The sequence below is a fragment of the Mesocricetus auratus genome, unplaced genomic scaffold (assembly GCF_017639785.1).
Source record: "Mesocricetus auratus isolate SY011 unplaced genomic scaffold, BCM_Maur_2.0 Super-Scaffold_100033, whole genome shotgun sequence".
Taxonomy (NCBI): domain Eukaryota; kingdom Metazoa; phylum Chordata; class Mammalia; order Rodentia; family Cricetidae; genus Mesocricetus; species Mesocricetus auratus.
The window spans coordinates 5,895,436-5,910,726 of NW_024429213.1; the positions used below are offsets into that span (position 1 = coordinate 5,895,436).

At 43.2% G+C, this 15,291-nt stretch overlaps 1 protein-coding gene and 1 pseudogene across 1 annotated transcript; one reads left to right on the top strand and one right to left on the bottom strand.

Moving 5' to 3' along the window:
• The first annotated feature begins 752 nt into the window (after window positions 1-752).
• Window positions 753-3,173, top strand: LOC121135239. Its single transcript, XM_040733730.1, has one exon. It carries the CDS (start codon window positions 973-975, stop codon window positions 3,148-3,150), a length of 2,178 nt encoding a protein of 725 aa, XP_040589664.1. The 5' UTR covers window positions 753-972; the 3' UTR covers window positions 3,151-3,173.
• A 9,954-nt stretch (window positions 3,174-13,127) lies between these two features.
• On the bottom strand, window positions 13,128-14,130 carry LOC101826123 (annotated as a pseudogene).
• Window positions 14,131-15,291: the final 1,161 nt, after the last annotated feature.

The window sequence follows — 15,291 nt, forward strand, 5'->3', positions numbered from 1 at the left end:
ATATGATCCCTTCTCCCTCTCTTCAACTGGACTCCAGGACCCACAAGAGCTGTGGATATTTGCATCCTCTTCGATCTGTCAATGGGTGAAGGCTCTGTGATAATAATTAGGGTAGTCATCCATCTGATTACAGGGGAAGTCCCGTTCAGGCACCATGTGAACTATTGCTTGGAGTCTCAGCTGTGTCATCCTTATGGATTCCTGGGAGTTTCCCTGGCACCAGGTTTCTCCCTAATCTTATAAAGATTCCTTTATAAAGATATCTCTTTCATTGCTTAGAGTTCCGTTCTTCCTCAGGGATGAGAGGCTAGAGATGATGCGCCTTTCTTTTTCTCCCTCTGGGCTGCAGAAACCTCAAGCCTAGAGCTCTCCATACCCATGCACTCAGGACTGAAGAATAGAAACCAAGTGATTGAGTCAGAGAAAGGGTCCCAGGAAGGAAGTTAAAGTAATCAAGAAAGACGAGCAAGGCATGCATGACTTTAATGCCAGCACTGGGTCGGCAAAATCTTGGGGATGGATTTCGGTGAGTTTGAATACAATCTGGTCTTTAAAAGAAAAAAAAAAGTAAAGAAAAGGAAGTCCTCTCCCCCTGCCCAAGCGCCATCACTATGATATCAGAGTGGTGGTCCAATTATTTGCCTATGGAACCTCGTAAAATTTACATAAGGCTGCCGATTGGTTGAAGCGCCTAAGCCCGCCCCCAAGATGACGTTTGTGTACAGATAGTTGCCAGAGAAACAAGACTTTGAGCTGGTGGTTGGACGTGTAGTACTTGAGCTCCTTACTGCTGAGCCTCTGCCATCCTTACAATGGGCTAAATTTGACGGACAACCAGGAGATTGGATCCTGGTTGTAGAACTAATTCAGACTGCAGACTTCTGGGCTGTGTGTCCAGTCCGTTTTTCCAGATAATCGCAAGAAACCTGGGAATTCATTTGTTCTTTCAAGATAAATCAGAAGATTACTCAAATGAGTGCTAGAAAGCAAGGGCCTCAGTTGCGTGGCCAGCATTTTGCTGAAGGTGATGACTTCATGAGTCTGACACCAAGCCGCAGGCGGGTCACAAAGGTGACAGATGGCTCCTCAGGAAAGAAGTCACCTGAGCCGAGAACTCTTCAGTCATCTCTTCCAAGAAGACCACAGGACCGTCCAGCCACAAAACGTGGCTTTGTGGAGAAAGGTCGCGCGGATGAGAAAACCTGCACAGCAGAGAACAAGCCGTCCACCGAGAAGCATCACATTGCAGAAAAAAGATGCACTGCTAGGATGAACTACGTTATGCAGGACACCAAATTGCCTGACATGCTTCTGATAGACGATGACTCTTGTGATGATGAAGAATGTCCTGCTACAGAGAAAGGACCCAGTGACAGAAAGCACCAGTTCAAGAAGCAACTCTCTGGGAGGAGGCACTGCTTTTTGGAGAAAAGTTGCTCATTCGAAAGGCATCTCTCGGCTGAGAAAGATCTCCCTACACAGAGAGGTTGCCTTAACAAAAAAGGATGTCTTACAGAAAAAGATCGTTCTACAGAGGAAGGTGGTTTGGGGGAGAGAGGTCCCTATGAAGAGAGAGGCCACCCTACTGAGGGAGGTCATCCTGCAAAGAAAGGTCTTTCTACTAAGAAGAGTCCATCATCTACGAAAGATTACTTGGATGAGAGAGGCCCCTCTATGGAAAACCACCACCCTGAAGAGAAAGACCCCTCAGCCAAGAAACTTAGCTCTACACAGAGAGATCTCCAGATAGATGGAGAGCATTCTGTAGGGAGAGGTCTGCCTGCCATCAAAAGTCAACCTGCAAAGAAGGGTTGGTCAGCAAACAAGAGTGGATCTGCAGGGAGAGGTCACCGCATCAAAAGCCACCCTGCAAAGGAGGGTCGCTCAGCCGAATGTGTTAACAAGGCACAGAGCAGACCCTTTGCAGGTGAAGATACACCTACATTGAGAGGTAGCCACATCCAAAGGTGTCCTGCAGAGCAGGGTCGCTCAGTGGAAAGAGCTACCACTGTGAAGAAAAGAACTTCCACAGCGAAAGCTCACCCCACAGGGAGAAGTCGACCTCAGAAGAAAAGCAGTCCTGCAGAGGAGGGTCAGTCAACAGACAGGGGTGCATTTGCAGGGGAAAATCTCCCCACAGGAAGAGGTAGGCTCTCAAAGAAAAGCCCCTGTGCAAAGAAAGATCTATCTACCGAGAGCAGTTGCCCTCCCAAAAAGAGCCATCCTGAAGAGAAAGACCTGTCTTCCAAAAGAATCTCCTCCACAGAGAAATTTCACTCTGAGGAGAGACGCCACCTTGTTAAGAAAACGAGACAGCTCTCTGCCAAGAAAGGGAGCATGGGAAAGAAATTTGGTTCTGGTGAAAGTGTTGATATTCAAGACAGCTATACTCGTGAGGAAAGTAGCACAGGAGAGAATGGGTGCTCTGTGGAGGAAGGTCATCCCTCCATGGAGAAAGGCTTTCCTGTAGAAACACCCTCTTCAGGATCTGTGCCTGCAGTGCCAGCGCCAAAGAGCACACAGGATGCTCCAGAAAGCAGCATTGGCAATGCTACCAGCCAAGTACCCCAGGTCACTCACCAGAATGTGGCTGGGGCTGTCACCACTGGTCAACCTATGCAGGCAGTGAATATGAGAATGGGAGTCAAATTGAAGTTGCCTGAAGAACTAAAAGAATGCCTTGTTGATGACTGGAACTTGATAAACACGTACAACCTGTTATTCCAACTCCCTGCTGACATTAATGTAGATTGTATTCTAGCAAACTATGTCGCCTTCGTGAAATCACAGGGAAAGTCTGATAGTAGAGACTATTATGTTGATGAACTTGTGTATGGAATAAGAGAGTATTTCAACATGATGCTGGGCAACCAGCTGCTCTACCATTTTGAAAAACCCCAGTATGTCTCAGTCCTAATGACTTTCCCAGATATTCCAATGTCTCAGGTTTATGGTGCTCCACACCTCCTCAGATTATTTGTGAAAATTGGGAGTGCATTGACCAATTTTTGCCTAAATAGGTGCAGTCTAATATTAGTGTCCGGATATATGCATGATTTCCTTAATTTCCTAGCAGATAATTCTACTTCTCTGTTTAGTGTCAACGATTACAACATGCCTTCTGCCTTATATTGTCTCAAAGACATTTGACTGCTCTTTTATGACCTAGACCAATAAACATTTCTATATTTGGTATTTTTAATGTGTATTCGATTTTCTTGAAAACTATCATGGTACAAAAGGGCTTAGTATTTCAGGTTTGGTATTGTGAACAGAAAGAAAAAATATTAAGTGCTTGTTTACTACAATTTCAACAACAAATATATGTTCACTAAGTAATTTGTGTTGCTTATTTCACAAGATTGCTTGAATGTTGGTGCTTCTATCCCCTCCATATCACCAGTGTCTACTAGCTGTTCATATACATGATATAATGCCCACATTCCTAGTGCATGATGGATATACTCCAAACACATGCGTGCACATAGTTAACAATATAAAATCTTTTTACATGTAAAAGTGATTGAAGATGATTGCTAAGGAGGCCTTGGTACACCCCTTAGTTTCAGCAGTGAAACGAGGAAGAAGAAGAAGAAGAGGCAATGACAAGAAGGAAAAGGAAGGAAGTGTGCAAAGAGAAAGGGAAGAGGGGGGCTAGAGAGGGAAGGAGAAGAGGGAGGAGGGAGAGTTAAAGAGGAGGAGGGGAGCGATATGTGGAGAAGAAGAGGGGAGGAAGAAAAGGAAAGGAGATGGAGGAGGGGAAGGAGAATGGGGAGGAGGAAGACAAGATAGGGCAGGAGAAGGAGCAGGAAAAGTAGAGGAGGGGGAGAAGAAAAGGAAGAAGAAAAGACAGAGGAGGGGAGAAGGAAGAGGAGGAGAATGAAGAGAAAGGAAGGGGAAGAGAAGAGAGGAGAAGAGGAGGGAGGGGCAGGATGAGATGGAGGGGAAGGAGAAAGGGGAGGAGGAGGAAAAGGAGAGAAGAGGTAGGAAGATAAGAAGAGGGGGAAGAGAGAAGGAAGAAATGGAGGAAATGCTGAAGGATAGGGAAAGGAGGGGTGGAGAAGGAAAGGGGAACAGGAGGAAAAGTAGGGAGAAGAGGGGAGAGGAAGAAGAAAAGGTGAATGACAAGAAGGAGGAAAGGAGAAGAGAGGGAGGAGAATGGGAGAGGCAGATGAGAAGGTGAGGGAGTTGAAGGAGGAAGGGAGGAGAAGGGGAGGAAGATAAGGGGAGGGAAGAGGAGGAGGAGAGGAGGGGAATGAGAAGAAAAGGAGGAGGAACAGAAGATGAAGTAGAGGAGAGAAGAAAGAGAAGGAGAGAAAAGAAAAGATGGAGAAATGGGTAGACGGGGAGGAAATTGGGGGAAAGGAGGAGGAAGAAAAGTGGGGGAAGAAGGATAATGGAGACTGAGGAGTGGTAGAAGAGGAAAAAGATAGAAGGTCGAAAATGAGAAGAGTTAGGAGGAGGAAAAGGAAAGGAGTAGTAGTAGAAAGATTGGAAGGAAGAAGGGGAGGAGAAGGTGGAGGAGCAGAGGGAGAAGAGGAAGATATGGGGAGAACAAGAAGGAAGTGAGGAGGATAGGAATAGGAAGAGGAGAGGAGAAGGAACAAAAGTAGGGGAAGGAGGAGGGAAAGAGGTGAATAGGGAAAGGAAGGGGGAGAAGGAAAGCGGAGAAGGGTAAAAGGAGAACAAGAAGTGGGGAGGAATGGGGGAGAGGGAGGAGAGGAAACACTAGGAGGAAGAGGATGAGGAGAAGGGGGCAGGGCAGAGCAAAGGGAGGCAGGGGAAGGAAGATACAGAAGAAGAAGAGGAGTAGAAGGGTTGGGAGAAGGAGTGGGAGAAGAAGGAGGGGAGAGAGGGAGGAGAGCAGAGAGGAAGAGAAGGACAGGGAGGAGGGAGAGTGCTGGGTTCCAACCCTGGCTTTGTCCAGGCATGGTTAGGAGGGAAATAGACTGAGCATGTGCAGGGCAAAAGGTGTGTTCTGAGTGGACATGAATACAACAGGGAAAAGGACACCCTGGAGGCTGCATCAGTGGACACCTCATTTATTAGGAGTGGCGAAGGGACATTTCTACCCCAGGAAGAACGACCTGTTGGGTCCATGTGGTGGTATGCTGTTGGTTGGGGTAAGAACATAAAGGGACTTCACTTGTACACTCAGAGACAACAGGGGCCAGAGGAAAATAACTTATAGTCATAGTAAGTCCAGCTCGGGCTGCTTCAGAGTTCAGATAAGCAGCAACCAGTCCCTGTGACCTTGGAGACCATGAGCTTATCAGCTGCATTGGGGCACATCACAGGAAGCCTAACTGTTTGGAGTCTGCTGGCATCTGGACAAGGAGGTGGAGCAAACAAACTCCTGCTGCTCTAAGGATAAGAAAATCCAGGGTTTGACGCATTCTTCGACCTCTTAGTTTCAGGCTAGCTTGATGGAGAGGATGGGAAAACAAGGGGAAGAAGAAGGAAGGCAATAAGGAGGGAGGGTGAGGAAGAAGAAAGGACAAGAAGGCAAGAGAGAAGGAAAGAGAAGAGAAGGGAAAGGAGGGGAGGAGGAAAATGGAATGAAGGAGAAAGAAGGAAATGATCAGGGAGAGGAGGAAGACAGGAGAGGAGTGGGAGGAAGGAAGAGGAAGAGGAGGGAAAGAAGGAGGATGGGGAAGAGAAGACAAAGAGGGGAAGGAGAAGGAGGTGGAAGAACAGAGGAGGTGAAGGAGGAGAGGGGAGGGGAAGAAAGTAGAGAGAGAGGAAGAGGGTAAGGGAAGGAATGGGGGAGGAGGAGGAGATGGAAAAGGGGAATGATGGGGAGGGGAAGAGAAATGGTGTGTGTGTGTGTGTGTCTGTGTCTGTGTTTGTGTGTGTGTGAGAGAGAGACAGAGACAGAGACAGAGAGAAAAGGAGAGAGAACCATAGGTGAATTCTGTAATCCTGCAATATCTGATCCATATTTAAACATGTTTCTGTCTTTCTACACTGTCAGAATTTATTGAATGAGATGAAAATCACTAAGGTTACCTTTCAATGAAAACAATTTGTCACATAATCCACCTACCCTGGTAGCTATGCCAAGGCTAATGCAGGCAGGTTCATTATTCCAGTCTTAATCACCAATATTAACACATTGCACAGCACTATATGTATTTACATGCATAAAAGTACAGAAGATATGAGTTATTGAGGCAAAGCAAAGCTCAAGAGGTTTCAATGTAGGCCAAGAAGGAGTCTGTAAAGACAATGGACCAGATCACTATCTGGAGGGAGCTGCTGTTGGGGCTGCTGGAGTCAGGGTTTGAAAGAAAATCTGTTCCATCTGTGAGGTTGGAGGCCCAGACCTTCACCCAGGCCCCTGCTTTGGCAGCCATGACAGGCTGCAGGAAAGACCCAGTAAGATGTAAGGCCCTGACTCAGCAACATTTGATGAGCCCCTGATGTTGACCTAATCACTAGGTTCAACCTCCAGACACCATCCATATAGAAAGGAACCGACCACAAGTTAGCTGGTGGGCTCTGGATTTGCTTTACTGATAATAGTGGAATGCAGGGCAGAGAAAAGCTTCCCTGGGAAGACCTCTAGGGGCAACAACCTTTCTGCAGCTGTAGATGACCAATCAACTCAGGACAGATGGCCCCAGACTGGAGGTACAAAAATTCTGAGACTATTGATATGCAACTAGCAGATCCCCAGACATTCTCCCCTTGCTCTATCCCAATATATGCCCTGCTCCATTGCTGCTCGGGGTCCTTCCTGCTCCATGTGCTCTGTTGGATGGACAGAAGACCCGAGTTAACCCATAATTTAGAAACACTCTTTGCTTTTGCATCGGATCTGGGGGTTCTGAATATGGGCACAACAAGGTTAAAGGCTGAGTTGAAGTCTGAGAGCAAGAAACAGTGGATTGAGGTCCAGGTCCAGACATGAGAGTAGGTAGCTGAGAAGGCCATCCAGGAATTCATTAATCCTTAATGCTTATGATAGGTATCAAATGACAGTTTGGTGTGGGAGCCATGCCAACACTGTGTTGGGTGTCCATTACTTTATGGGAGCCTTGTAATGAAGTTCCACCATTCTTTTGGCTTGTTGTATTGGTAAGTTCTTGGACCTCATTTCCCTTATAAGACATTAATATGCCCATGTTCTGCACAATTACAGTTTATCCAATAAATGGAGTGGTTCATCTTCTTTTCCCAGGAATAAGTCATTTATCAGTCTATGCTAGATGGGTGGTACCTTGATAGATGGTGCAGCTTCTGCATCTACCCAGGGACTTCTTGTCCTTCTCCCTCAAAATGAGTCAGGTTCTTCTAAAATGGAACCTCCTAGGGCCCAGTCTGAAAAAATAATCTGTTTCATACAACATAGAGAAGAGTGAGTGGGGCATAGCCTGATCTCAACAGTATGGACTAAATGAAAATCAAGGGCAATACACCAGTTTGAAATTCTGTGGGGGGCACCACAATTTGCCCCAAATATGAATTCCCCTGGATAAAACACTTGAAATTTCTTGAGTATCACAGGAGACATTACTTGTCATAGCTAGGTCTGTAGTGGGAGCATTGAAGACTAAGCTGTGGAAGACTAAGCGTGGCCTCTCTAGCTGGTTTTTGGCTTGACCAAGGGTCCTTTCTTCCTTGTCCTCCTCCTCTTCATCCTCCTAATTTTCTATGCCCTCTGCTTCTTTTCATCCTGATCTTGTCTGTAGCCATTGAGATGTCCTGAGTCTTGTTATCAAACTCTTTTATAAACTTTGGTGACAAAGCTGTCAGAGATGGTACCATACCCTACTTCTAGATATTGCCATTGAGGCAGTATTTGGACTGTACATTTCTAGGTATATCAAACAAGTCCTTGTAATCAGAGTTGTTCATCTGTTGTAGCTTCCAATTGCTCTTATACTCAGAGTTATGAATCACAGAAGATTCCCTCATAGGGGATATCAAGAGTCTTTCATTTCGCTCAGGACAGGGTCCAGGCGCTCCCCTAGTAGTCCAGTCTGAGAGAGCACCCCTCTTTGTGTTATGGACACACAAAGTCCGTTTGTATGCCAGGGTTAAATACCGATCTACTGCCCAGGGCCCCATAGGTTGCCCAGGCCTCTTCTTTGACTATCACACTCAGGAGGTTTGGATCAGTCCCACGCTGGCCTGCCAGCTGTCATTCTGGGGTCCAAGAGCTCCCCCTTGTTCAGATCAGCTGTCTCTGCTGGTTTTGCCAGCCCATTCTTTGCCAATTTGCTCATCGCTCCTCTCTCTCTGTCACTGCGTTCCATGGGTTCAGTTCAGTGTGTGATTTTGGGTGTTTGCCTCTGCTTCCATCAGTCACTGGATGAAGGTTCTAGGATGTCATATTAGATACACATCAAGTTCATTATCAGGAATGGGCATTTAAGGTAGTCTCTTCACTATTGCTTAGCTTGCCAGTTGGTGTCATCCTTTTAGATTACTAGAGATCTCACTGGTGCCAGATCTCTCTTCAAATCTATGACTCCCTCTATTATAATATTTCTCATCCTGTTCCCCCATGAACTACTCTCTCCTCCTCTTCTCCCCCTCTCTTCTTCCCAGCTCCCACTCCCTCCCCACACTTCCCATCATGTTCCCCATCTGTTCAGGATATCTTGCCTCATTCATCTTCTCTGGGGTACCATCCATATCTCTCTTGGGTTCTTTCCTGATTCCCAGAATCTGTGTCAGTGGAATTGCAGACTGGAACTATCCTGATCCATGTCTAAAATCCATATGTGAGTGAGAACATACCATGTTTGTCTTTTTGTGACTGGATTACCTCACTTAGGATGGTTTCTTCTAGTGAATTCCATTTACCTGTGAATTTCAAGTTTCCTTTTTTGTTTTCTGCTGAGTAGTACTCCATTGTGTAAATGTACCACATTTTCTCTATCCACTCTTCAGATGAGGGTCATCTAGGTTGATTCCAGGTTCTAGCTATTACAAATAATGCTGCAATGAACATAGTGGAACAGATGCCCTTTTTGTATGAATTTGCATCTCTTTGATATATGCCTAAGAGTGGAATTGCTGGGTCTTGTGGTGGATTGATTTCCATTTTCCTGAGGCATTCCTGTATACATTTCCATAGTGGGTTTATGAGTTGGCACTCCCACCAGCAGTGGAGGAATGTTTCCATGTCTTCACATCCTCTCCAGCATAAATTGTCTTCGGTATTTTTGATTTTAGCTATTCTGACAGGAGTAAGATGGTATCTCAGAGTTGTTTTGATTTGCATTTCCATGATGCTTAATAATTTGAACACTTTCTTTTTTTAAAATGGGCCAAAAAGTTTTATTAGATACAATAATGATACACACAAAACAACTTATATATAATCATTGATTATTGAAACAATAAGAAAAATATGTTTTGCCATTAGATTCTAAAATTTTCCCCCAGCCCCCACCCCATACCCACATCATTCCCCAGGGTGGGTGAGACTCTTCATGGGGGGATCTCCAGAGTCTGCCACCTAATTCATGGCAGGACCTAGGCCCTTCCCCATGTGTCCGGGCTGAGAGAGCATCCCTTTATTTGGAATGAGCCCTCAAAGATCATTCATACACCATGGTAAACACTTATCTACTACCCAAGGCCCCAGTGATTTCTGTGGCCTCCTCACTGGCACTGCATTCATGGAGTCTGGATCAGTCCCTTGTTGGCCTCTCAGCCATCAGTCTGGTATTCAAGAGCTACCCCTTATCTGGTCAGCTGTCTTTGTGGGTTTCACCATCATGGTCTTGACCCCTTTGCTCATCACTCCTCTGACTCTGTCACTAGGTTCTATGAGTTCACTTCAGTGTTTAGCTGTGGGTGTCTGCCTCTGCTTCTATCAGTCACTGGATGAAGGTTCTAGGATAGCATATAAGGTAGTCATCAACCTTGTCATCAAGGAGGGGCTATTAGTTTAGTCTCTCCACTATTTCTTAGTTTGCCAGTTGTTGTTATCCTTGTAGATCCCTGGAGATCTCACTAGTTTCAGCTTTCTACTCAAGCCTTTAATGACTCCATCTATTATGGTATTTCTCATCGTGCTCTCCTCTATTCTTACCCTGAGTCAACCTTCCTGCTCCCCCATGCCTTCTTCTCCCCTCCTCTTATTCTCTCTCTTTTTCCTGGTTCCCATACCCTCCCCTGGTTTTCCCAATCTGCTCAGGAGATCTTGCCTCATTCCATTTCTCAGGGGTATCATACATCTCTCTTCAGAACCTCCCTGTTTCCCACACTCACTGGCACTGGATTGTAGGCTGACACTCCCCTGATCCATATCTAAAATCCATATATGAGTGAGGACATACTATGTTTGTCTTTTTGTGTATGGGCTACCTCACTTAGGATGGTTTCCTCTAGTGCCTTCCATTTTCCTGCAAATTTCAAGATTCCATTTTTTTCCGCTGAGTAGTAGTACTCCGTTGTGTAAATTTACCACATTTTCTCTATCCACTCTTCAGTTGTGGGGTATCTAGGTTGCTTCCAGGATCTAGATATTACATATAATGCTGCTATGAACATAGTGGAACATACATCCTTGTGGTATGTATGGGCATCTTTTGGGTATATGCCTAAGAGTGGAATTGTTGGGTCTTGTGGTAGACTCAGACCCATTTTCCTAAGGAATTTCCATACTGATTTCCATAGTGGCTGTATAAGTTGGCACTGCCACCAGCAATGGAGGAGTGTTCCCCTTTCTCCACATTCTCTGCAGCAAACTGTCTTTGGTGTTTTTGATTTTAGCCATTCTGACAGGAGTAACATGCTATCTCAGAGTTGCTTTGATTTGGATTTCCCTAATGGCTAATGATGTTGAGCACTTTCTCAAGTGTCTCTCAGCCATTTTAGTCTCCTCTATTGAGAATTGTCTATTTAGTTCAGTCCCCTACTTTCTAATTGGATCCTTTTGTGCTTTGGAGACTTGTTTATTGAGTTCTTTGTAAATTTTGGAGATCATCCCTCTGTCAGATGTAGGTTTAGTGAATATCTTTTCCCAATCAGTGGGGTGCCTTTTTGTCTTGCTGACTGTGTCCTTTGCCTTACATAAGCTTCTCAGTTTCAGAAGGTCCCATTCATTAATTCTCGATCTCAGTGTTTGTGCTACTGGTATTGTGTTCAGGAAGCAGTCTCCTGTACCAATTGATTCAAGGGTACCTCCCACTTTCTCTCTAAGAGGTTCAATGTGGCTGGATTTATGTTGAGGTCTTTGATCCATTTAGACTTAAGTTTTGTGCATGGCAATAGACATGGATGTATCTGCAGTCTTCTACATGCCAACATCCAGTTGTGCCAGCACCATTTGTTGAAGATGCTTTCTTTTTTCCATTGTTTATATAACTTTAGCTTCTTTGTGGAAAATCAGGTGTTCACAGGTTTGTGGATTAATCTCAGGGTTTTCAATTAGATTCCATTGGTCTACCTGTCTATTTTTGTGCTAATACAAAGCTGTTTTCAGGACTATAGCTCTGTAATAGAGCTTGAAGTCAGGGATGGTGATGCCTCCAGATGTTGCCTTGTTGAACAGGGTGGTTTTGGCTATCCTGGGTCTTTTGTTTTTCCATGTAAAGTTAAGAATTTTTCTTTCAAGGCCTGTGAAGAATTGTAATGGGATTTTGATGGGGATTGCATTTAGTCTGTAGATTGCTTTTGGCAGGATTGCCATTTTTACTACATTGATCCTACCTATCCAAAAGCATGGGAGATCTTTCTATTTCTTGATGTTTTCTTTAATTTCTTTCTTTAAAGACTCAAAGTTCTTTCGGTACAGGTCTTTCACTTGTTTGGTTAGTGTTACCCCCAGGTATTTTATGTTGTTTGTGGCAATTGTAAAGGGTGATGTTTTGTTGATTTCTTTCTTGGCCCTTTTATCATCTGTATATAGTAGGGCTACTGATTTTCTTGAGTTGATCTTGTATCCTGCCACATTGATGACCATCTTTATCAGCTGTAAGAATTCCCTGGTAGAGTTTTTGTGCCACTTAAGTAAACTATCATGTCACCTGCAAATAGTGACAATTTTACCTCTTCCTTTCCAATTTGTATCCCCTTGATCTCTTTTTGTTGTCCCATTGCCCTAGCTAGAAGTTCTAGTACAATAATGAAGATATATGGGGAGAGGTGACAGCCTTGCCTTCTTCCTGATCTTGGAGGAATTGCCTTCAGTTTCTCTCCATTCAGTTTGATGTTGGCTGTTGGTTTGCTCTATATAGCTGCTATTTTGTTTTGGTATATTCCTGTTATCCTGGATCTCTCCAAGACCTTTATAATGAAGGGGTGTTGGATTTTATCAAAGATTTTTCAGCATCTAGTGAGATGATCATGTGATTTCATTCTCAGTTTGTTTACCTGGTGGATTACAATGATGGATTTTCATATGTTGAACCATCCCTGCATCCCTGGAATGAAGCCTACTTGATCGTGGTGGATGATTTTTCTGATGTGTTCTTGATTCCGATTTGCTAGTATTTTATTGAGTATTTTTGTATCAATGTTCATTAGGGAAATTGGTCTAGAGTTCTCTGTCTTAGTTGTGTCTTTGGGTGGCTTTGGTACCAAGGTAGTTGTAGCCTCTTAAGAAGAATTTGGCATGAGCCTCCTGCTTCTATTGTGTGGAATACTTTGAGGAGTATTGGAATTAGCTCTTCTTTGAATTTCTGGTAGAATTCTTCACTTAAGCCATCTGGGCCCGGGTTTTTTTTTGGTTAGGAGACTTCTGATGACCTCTTCCATTTCATTAAGGGTTATGTGTCTCTTTAGATTGTTTATGTGTTCTTGATTTAGTTTTGGCAATTGATATTTATCCAGGAAATTTTCCATTTCCTTTAAATTTTCAAAATTCTTTGAAAGAATCAGTTATAATAACTTTAATTTATCTTGCATTTTACAGAAGTCTATGAAAGGTTTTAAAAAGCACCTCCTTACCCTATCATGTTTCTTTGACAGTTGTTAAAGTAGGCAATGAGTATGTCAACAGCTTGAGTATCGGCATCTTACAATGATTTCAGATCAATCACTTGCCAAAGAACTTGGCAGCTTTTATATCTTGTTTTTCAACTCAATGGTACGTCAACTCTGATGGTAACCTGTCCCGCCAAATCTCCACCACACATTTCAGAAAATCAATGGTGATTAGCAAATTAGTTAGCTTTGGCACTGAGCTGTGCTCGCTTGCCCGTGACAGCCTGGAAACCAGTTTTTATACTGGCAACAGAGCATCGAGAGTGACATTTTTCACACTGTAAGAAATAGAGTCGGGTGTCCTTCTGTAGGATTGTGTCCGATGATCAGCATGTGTGACAAGTGACGTATTCCTTGATATATCTTCTCAAGACATTCTTTATCTGTTTCTGTTGGAATCTTCTTTGATTACAAGTTGGTTATTACCATCTATAGAACCACTTATACCCAATTCTGCCAATAAAAATGCAAGGGGATGTTTGGGTTGATGATGTAATAGTTTACAGATATCTATAAAATTGACAAAAGCAGTTTTCTTGCTTCCTACTCGGACAACCTGTGGAGGTTATATAACAAATTTCCACTTCTCTCCAGCAACCATATCAGGATTCTTTTCTCTCATGATGTTGAACACTCGGTTCAGCAACTCCTCATATGTGTAGTCTCTTTCTGAGCCTGCCCAATCAGGCCCAGTCTGGTTACTGAATGATATATCATCATCTTTTTTGCTGTCTTTATCTTTTAAAGCTTCATCTTTTTCTAGTATTTCATCTTCATCTAAGAATTTGACATTCTTCTTTTCCTTCTTTTTATTGCCAAGCATAATATCCAGGTCATTCTCTGGCTCAGCTGGCTCTTGGGCATCACTTTCAATCTTAAGATCCTTTACACCTTCTTCAGCTTCATCAATGTCAAATGTCTTTTTTGTTTTTTTCTTCTTTTTCTTTTGATTAAAGAAGTTCAAGTCATCTAAGTCATCAGAAGCATCTTTTTTTCTACTGTCTACTTCATCAGCTTCCACATCTTTGTCTTCAGTTGGTTCTGGCTCCACTTCTTTTGTTTCTGAGGGCTGGATTTCTTCTTTCTGGGCATCACCTTCTTCATCTAACATAAAAGGCTCTTTCTTCTTCTTCTTTTCTTTTTGCTCATAGTAGGATCAAAAATCATCTCATGCCCGGACATGGCTGTGGTTCTAGCGGGTTCCGCATGGGTGTGAAGTCAGACCAGTCAGCTTCAGACCCTGGAGTCAGCGCAGCTCCTACAGATACTTCCTAAATTTTCAAATTTTGTGGAATACAGGTTTCAAAATATGCCCCGATCTTGTTGGTTTTCTCTAAGCATCACCCCTTCGTTTCATTCATTCTTTGTACTGTTTTCTTTGTTTTTAATTTATTGATTTCAGCCCTCAGTTTGATTATTTCCTGGTTTCTAATCCTCATGTGTGAGTTTGTTTCATTTATTCGTAGAGGTTGGAGGTGTGCTTTTTTTCTCTTGTATGACTATCCTCCAGTTTCTTCATGTGGACTCTTAGTGCTATGAACGTTCATCTTTGTAGTGCTCTCAAAGTTTCCCAAAGTTTGGTTGTGTTTTTTCTTCATTTTCATTGTATTCTAGGAAGACTTTAGTTGAGGTTTGCTTTGTTGCTGAGTGTGTGGTTGATTTTAGAGAAGGTTCCATGTGGTGCTGAGAAGAAGGTATTTTTTTGTGTTTGGATGGAATGTTCTAAAGGTGTCCATTAAAGCCAATTATGTCATAACTTCTTTTAGTTCCTTTCTTAAGTTTCTCTCTGGTAGTGCTACCCAGTGGTGACAGTAGTTACTTGAAGTCTCCCACTGTTGCAGTGTGTGGGCTTTTGTGTGATTTGAGTTTTAGTAATGTTTCTTTTATGAAGTTGGGTGCTTTTGTATTTGCTGCATATGTATTCAGAATTGAGATTCATCTTGATGGACTTTTCCTGTGATGAATATGAAATGCCCTTCTTCATGTCTTTTTATTAAGTTTAGTTTGAAGTCTAATTTGTTAGACATTAGAATTGCTATACCAGCTTGTTTCTTGGGTCCATTTGATTGGAAAATATTTTCCCAAATCTTTACTCTGAGATAACGTCTGTCTTTGAGGCTAAGGTGTGTTTCTTGTATGCAGCAGAAGGATATTTTCTCTCTTTGTAACCATTCCTTTAGCTTGTGTCTTTTTATAGGTGAGTTAAGATCATTGATATTGAGAGATATTAATGACCATTGGTTGTTAATTGTTGTTTGTTTTGGGTTTGTTGTTGTTGTTGATATTGTGTGTGGATGTCCCACCTTTTTTATTTTGATTTTGGTAAGGTGGGTTTATATATAT

Bases quoted from the DNA above. Each gene is read 5' to 3' on its own strand.
- LOC121135239 (XM_040733730.1), top strand. From the start codon at position 973: ATGAGTGCTAGAAAGCAAGGGCCTCAGTTGCGTGGCCAGCATTTTGCT.